Here is a 6724-nt window from a genome sequence, read left to right on the forward strand (position 1 = left end):
CTATTAATTTTTGGCTCTCCATCCCTGGAATTCCTGGCTTACATCATTTCAGTCTTTGATCTGATGTCACACTGTGCTCTCCCCGTCGTCTGTCTTTACATGGCGTTTTCCTCTTATAAAGACGCCAGTCAGATTAGATTAGTGACCCACCCAATGACCCCATCTTAACTTCATTACATTTGCAGGACTCCTATTTCCAAATAAGGTCACATTAACAGGTACTGGGGGTTAGGACTTCAACATCTTTGGGGAGTTAAAACTCATTTAAGCTTTTCAGTTATTTTAAAATATATTTTATAAGAATAACTACATGGTAATATGGTTTCTCGAATTTGGGGATAAAGAACTTGTGATAGTCCAAGTGACATTTGTTATGATTTTGTGAAGTACACAATTCCAAAAGAACTTCAAACTTTAAATATTTCAACTCAATTCAGTTTAGTACAAATAGCACTTTCCAATTTTAGAGAAATATTAACTTCACACCATAAGCTTTCATTGCCAATGACACTTTTATTATAGCTAATTTATAATTCCCATCTGCCATGATAGTCAAGCTTATTCAGAGTGATAAACCAGAATTATAAGGGCAGGAAACACTGTAAATATTCTTTCTCACATGATATTCAAGACTGAGTATTCAACCACATTCAAAAAGCTGATGATACAAACTTTGGCAGTTTTCAAGAGACACTGGTCAATCCATATTTAATCTCAGTGCATCAGTTAACACCTGGGCGCCTCCTCCTGCAGTGAGCATTGCACTAGGTGCTTAAAGACAACTGGTCTGACTCAATAAATGTTAAAAATATAAATTTAATACTTAGAATATTATTCACGGAGTTCTTGGCAGACTTGAGTATTTTGAGGTTTCTATTGCTGAGAAATTTGAGGTTCGTGTTGTCTCTTTTTCAGTCCCAAAAGCTCTGTTTTGAGTTCTCCAGGCTTTGGTGGAATTTCAGGTATTGTCTATCAAAAAAACAAAACAACATAGATGCCAGTGCTTTCTTAGACTGTAATTCAGTGTGACCTGAAAGTAAAAACTAAAAAAAAAACAGAAGTCCCTGTGCACTCAATGATAAATCCTTATAGTGAGAGCCTGTGGCCCATCTCAGTCCGTTTCTAACCCATAGCTTACATGACTCTATTATCCAGGCTGCGTCTCTACCATTTCAGGACTCATAGAGGGGGAGTTTCTATCAATATTAACTGACAGATCACAGATCTTAATAAAGCTTTCCACAATCTGAAATTCATTCCTGCACTATTCACTGAGTCTCTACCATGTACCTGGCACAGAAAACAAGTACTGGGAATCAATTCATTTTGAATAGATTTCAAATCAAGTCGTTACTGTTCAAAAACAGTAAGTGCCTGGGGTGCCTGGGTGGCTCAGTCGGTTAAGCAGCTGCCTTCAGCTCAGGTCATGATCCCAGGGACTTGGGATCCAGCCCCGCTATCCTTATGATGGAATATTATTCTGTCCTAAAAGGAAATGAAGTACAGATATATTTGACAACATGGGACAAACCTTGAAAACATGCAAAGTGAAAGAAAGTAGTCACAAAAGACCACATATCGTATGATTCCACTTAAATGAACCTGTGTACAAGAAGGCTGTGTGGACCTATGTTTCCATTTCTCTTGGGTACAAACCAAGATGTGGAATCGCTAAGTCCTATGACTCTATGTTGAACTGTTTGAGGAACGGCCAGACTGGTTTCCAAAGCAGCTGTCCCATTTTACATTCCTAGCAGCATTGTATGAGGGTTCCAATTTCTCTACATCCTCACTGACGCTTGTCATGAGCTGTTTTTTAATTATAGCCATTATAGTGGTGATGAAATGGTATCTTGTTGTGGTTTTGATTTGCATTTCTCTGATGGTTAATGATGCTGAGCATTTTGTCATGTGCTTATTGTCTGAAAAGCTCCCTTCTACACAAAGACATGAAGGAGGATGAGAAAACCAGCCGTGTGGGTATCTAAGAGTGTTTCAGGCAGAAACCACAAATGCAGAGGACCTAAGGCAGAAATGTGCCCTTATGTGCAAGGAAAAGCAAGGTGGTCAGCACAGCTGGTATAAAGTATTTAACAAGAGGTTAGGAAGGGACTAGAAGGTATATAATCCCTGGAGAGATTTTTGTGTTTTTTTTTTTTAAGGTTTTATTTATTTATTTGACAAAGAGAGAGACAGTCAGCGAGAGAGGGAACACAAGCAGGGGGAGTGGGAGAGGAAGAAGCAGGCTCCTAGCAGAGGAGCCTGATGTGGGGCTCGATCCCAGGACTCTGGGATCATACCCTGAGCCAAAGGCAGACACTTAACGACTGAGCCACCCAGGCGCCCCAATCCCTGGAGAGTTCTGAGCAGAAAAATGACATGACCTGACTCAAGCATAAAAAGAAGACAGTGGGGGGCGCCTGGGTGGCACAGTGGTTAAGCGTCTCCCTTCGGCTCAGGGCGTGATCCCGGCGTTATGTGATCGAGCCCCACATCAGGCTCCTCCGCTATGAGCCTGCTTCTTCCTCTCCCACTCCCCCTGCTTGTGTTCCTTCTCTCGCTGGCTGTCTCTATCTCTGTCAAATAAATAAAATCTTAAAAAAAAAAAAAGAAGACAGTGGCTTCGTCGAGAAAAGCCTGCAGGAGAGAAAGGCTGGAAGGCAGAAACACAGAAACTGAGGTGAGACATAGGCTGACAGTGGCTTGAACTGGGTAGTAGCAATGGATGTGGTAAAAAGCAGTGAGATTCTGGATATAGTTTTCAGATCAGCCAGTGGGAATTGCTGTTGTGTGCAGTATGAGAGAGGAGTTAAAGAGGACTCCTAGGCTTTGGCCTGAACAACAGAAACGATGGAGTCACCACCCACTGTGACAGGCAAGACTTCAAGAAGAGCAGGTCTGCTGGAGGAAGGCCCGCTCAGTTTCGAACATGCCCATTGCACATCCGAGTGGAACTGTTCATAATGATTCAGGTGCGAATCTGTTCCTATCAGCTCTCAGCTTACACACTGCAGTCCTGAGGAAAGCGGCCACGTCGTAATTTCCTCCCTATTTCTTACAACCCTATGGAATGCCCCTCATTATAAAAGGCAGGCAAAAAACGGTGCTGGATGAATAAATCAACAGACTTTTGCTCAGGACCCTTATAAGCTCCTAAGATTGGAGAAATAAAAGCTTTACTCAGATTACTTTATATAAAACTGCAAGATAACTCTGGCATAATTTCACTCACATCAGAAAGCTTCTATAGCTTTTCAATGCCTGAAGTTCAAACACCTTGATCTGGCTCATTTTATTCTTTCGTCTAACAACTAGTTAATCCTAAAGAAATAAAATAGTTCAGGAAAGAATGTGGGGTTTGGGGCCGGGGTCATAGGAGAGGTAGGCAGCTAAGAGATGCGCTTCACAGCACAACCCTCATTTTCAAGTGAGAATGACTTTCCAAAAAAATCAGTGATGGAAACCGGAATAAAAGCCAGAGTAACTTGTCAGACAATTTCCTATCTTAAAACTAGTCCTAGGATTTTGACATTCCAATCCCTTTAGAGTAAGAATGAATGTTAACTTGGGGCCCCTGGGTGGCACAGCGGTTAAGCGTCTGCCTCCGGCTCAGGGCGTGATCCTGGAGTTATGGGATCGAGCCCCACATCAGGCTCCTCCGCTGGGAGCCTGCTTCTTCCTCTCCCACTCCCCCTGCTTGTGTCCCCTCTCTCTCAGGCTGTCTCTGTCTCTGTCAAATAAATAAATAAAATCTTTAAAAAAAAAAAAAGAATGAATGTAACTTGTTTCATATTCATTAAACTGTGGAAACTAAGTAATTTAGAAATATCTTTTCCCCCAGGGTCACAAAAGGAAATTATATGAAGTCACAAAGCCCTATAAAATATAGTATACTATACTATACCTGAAACTAACATAACACTGTGTGTTAACTAACTGGAATTAAAAACTTTAAAAAATAAAAAATAAAATACAATAATAGCATGTTTCAAATTTCTATAAAGTATATACAACTACACACACACACACACACACACACAGACACATCTGGAGTAACCTGACTCGCCAATACAATACAAAGCTAAAATGACAATTCAACCTGTTTTTTTTTAAGATTTATTTATTTATCTATTTGAGAGAGAGAGTGAGAGAGTGTGAGCTCAAGCCCACAGAGGGAGAGACAGAGAACTGAGCCACCCAGGCGCCCAGACATTTCAACTCTTATTAAAAGAAATGAGTAAGGGACAGGCAGGGTTAGGTAGGGAGAGATAGGGGCCTGCCTATGTGATCGGGCTCACAGAAACCCCCAAAATGTGGAGGTGTAAGGAAACCAGAGATAAGGGAATACTACAGACCACCCTGCCCTAGGTATCCAAGAGGCAGTCTTATTTATGACAGTCTCCTGTGATCAACAGAAAATAACTAGACCCTAAAAACAAGTAAGTCATTAAAGATGTTATCACTAGTCCTTAATCAATGGTGCTACCTGCAGAGAAGTCAGAAAGATTTAAGTTCCCTCTTTAGCCTTCCTAAAAGCCCTCAGTGGCAACCCTGTTGGGCCCCTCTCGCTCCTGAGAGCTTTTTATTTTCTGTACTCTTGCTTAATAAAAACTCTTATCGCTTTACTCACTCTCCTTTGTCTGCGAGATTCATTCTTTGACTCTGTAAGACAAGAACCTAGCTCTCCCGCTTCAGAAAAATAGCACTTTTATTTACTAAATATAGTAAATATTTAGTCAATTTTTTAAAAGACTAGTAAGTTTTCTGACATCAAAAGTTAATGTCAGTAGAGGTTCTAAAAATTGCAATTTGTGTGTATGTGGGTATGTCTGGAGACAACCAAAAATGAACACTTTAAAATGAGTCCTGGGGTGCCTGGGTGGCTCAGTCAGTTAAGCATCTGCTTTCGTCTCAGGTCATGATCCCAAGGTCCTGGGACCGAGTCCAGTCTCAGGCTCCTTCCTCAGCGGGGAAACTGCTTCCCCCTCTGCCTCCTGTTCCCCGTTTGTGCTCTTTCTCTCTCTGACAAATAAATAAATAAAATATTTAAATAAAATAAAATGAATCCTAATGATGTGGGAAACAAAGGCAAAAGAAAAGTTAAATTCCCTTACTATCTACAGCCCACTGACAAGTCCTTGAAACAGGCCGAGTGACATTCCTCTAGGGACTCAGCTGCCTTGATGTTACTACCTTGCTAAGGGCAAGAGGCAATCTTAGCCCAACCCCCAGGATCCTGTAAGTCTACTTTAACATACAAAAATTCCTTTGGAAACTTCCTTTATCTCTACCCACCTGCCCGCACCCCCACCCCCCGCCGCCAAGATACATGTTAGCAATCATCGCCCAAGCATATGTCCCATCTGTATACATCTGAGGAGTCTCATGACTGAGTTTTTACTAAGAAGTAATAAATGACCTTTCCCTGACAATACCCAGCCCCCTCAGGATCCTGGAAACCTTGTTTCCAACATACCTAGGAGGCTACACTATCCCTATCCCCCTCCCATCTTGATAGTACATAATGGACCACTCCTCATGACCCCAATGCAGCTCTTCCTGCCCACGGGTCCCATCTCCAAGCTTTAATAAAACCACCTTTTTGCAACAAAGACGTCACAAGAATTCTTTCTTGGCCATCAGCTTCAAACCTTAACGTCTTTCCTCATCACTGAGACTGCATTTTTTTGACTATGCCTTCAATGATAAGTAGATTATAAATTAAGGAAAACAGAATCAGTAAAAGTAATGCGAAAGTAAATGGAAATGCAAAGGGAAGCTCAAGCAAAAGCACACTTTGTATTCCAGGACGGAACACTTGCCTTGAGTCCTTGCCTCCATTCCTATCCCGAGTAGCTGAGCTGGACAACTAGGAAAAGCATCCTTAATGCTCCTCCCTTAAGACAGCACTGACCACACATTCTAGGCAGCCATCGGGCCTCCTCTGCCCTGGACTCCACCCAGGCCTTCTAGCTGTAAAGACTGAAAGACTCCAACAAAGGCCAGCGGTTGTTACAACAGCGTCAGTCGTTGCTAGAACAATACCAACAGACGCAGGAAAAGAACATAAATTCCTTAAATGTTAGTAAAGCATCCAGCATCCTACACGTAACTGGCCAGCCCTGGCCTTCAGGTCCCTACAGAGGTACCCCACTGCTGATGCCACTGCCCAATAAGGACGAAGTGGCCTGCGACCCTTCAGTACAGTCCTTCCAGAGATGCTGGCTTCATGCTGCCTCTTCCCAAAGTCGAAGCAGCTGCTGGTAACAACCTTGCATGTTCCTACTTATAATGAGATGGGTGAATCGAAGGTCAATTTCCCAGGGGCAAATCACAGGCATTCCTTCCTTTGTAACGCCTGCTTGATGTCTATTCCGCTGGCTGGAGCTAATGACCTAACTGCATTTCTGTGGAAGGTTCTTACTCCTTCCTTTGTAACGCCTGCTTGATGTCTATTCCGCTGGAGCGAATGACCTAACTGCATTTCTGTGGAAGGTTCTTACCCCTTTCTGTCTCCGCTAGGTATCCCTGATACTTCCCTAGAACTCAAAAGAGAAGCAGTCCCTGCTGGTAAGAAAGAGATACTTTGGGGCGCCTGGGTGGCACAGCGGTTAAGCGTCTGCCTTCGGCTCAGGGCGTGATCCCGGCGTTGTGGAATCGAGCCCCACATCAGGCTCTTCCGCTATGGGCCTGCTTCTTCCTCTCCCACTCCCCCTGCTTGTGT

At 42.9% G+C, this 6724-nt stretch overlaps 1 protein-coding gene across 4 annotated transcripts in view; it reads right to left on the reverse strand.

The window, feature by feature from the left end:
• Nucleotides 1-493: 493 nt before the first annotated feature.
• C15H12orf73 (chromosome 15 C12orf73 homolog) overlaps nucleotides 494-6724 on the reverse strand; it is an 8897-nt gene continuing 2666 nt past the window's right edge. For all 4 annotated transcript variants that reach the window (XM_034643441.1, XM_011220045.3, XM_011220046.3 and 1 more), the window contains exon 3: nucleotides 494-969. In XM_034643441.1, coding sequence (XP_034499332.1) covers nucleotides 874-969 — 96 coding nt within the window. In that variant the 3' untranslated portion in view covers nucleotides 494-873. The remainder of the gene's footprint in view (nucleotides 970-6724) is intronic.

This window comes from Ailuropoda melanoleuca, chromosome 15, assembly GCF_002007445.2.
Source record: "Ailuropoda melanoleuca isolate Jingjing chromosome 15, ASM200744v2, whole genome shotgun sequence".
Classification (NCBI taxonomy): Eukaryota; Metazoa; Chordata; class Mammalia; order Carnivora; family Ursidae; genus Ailuropoda; species Ailuropoda melanoleuca.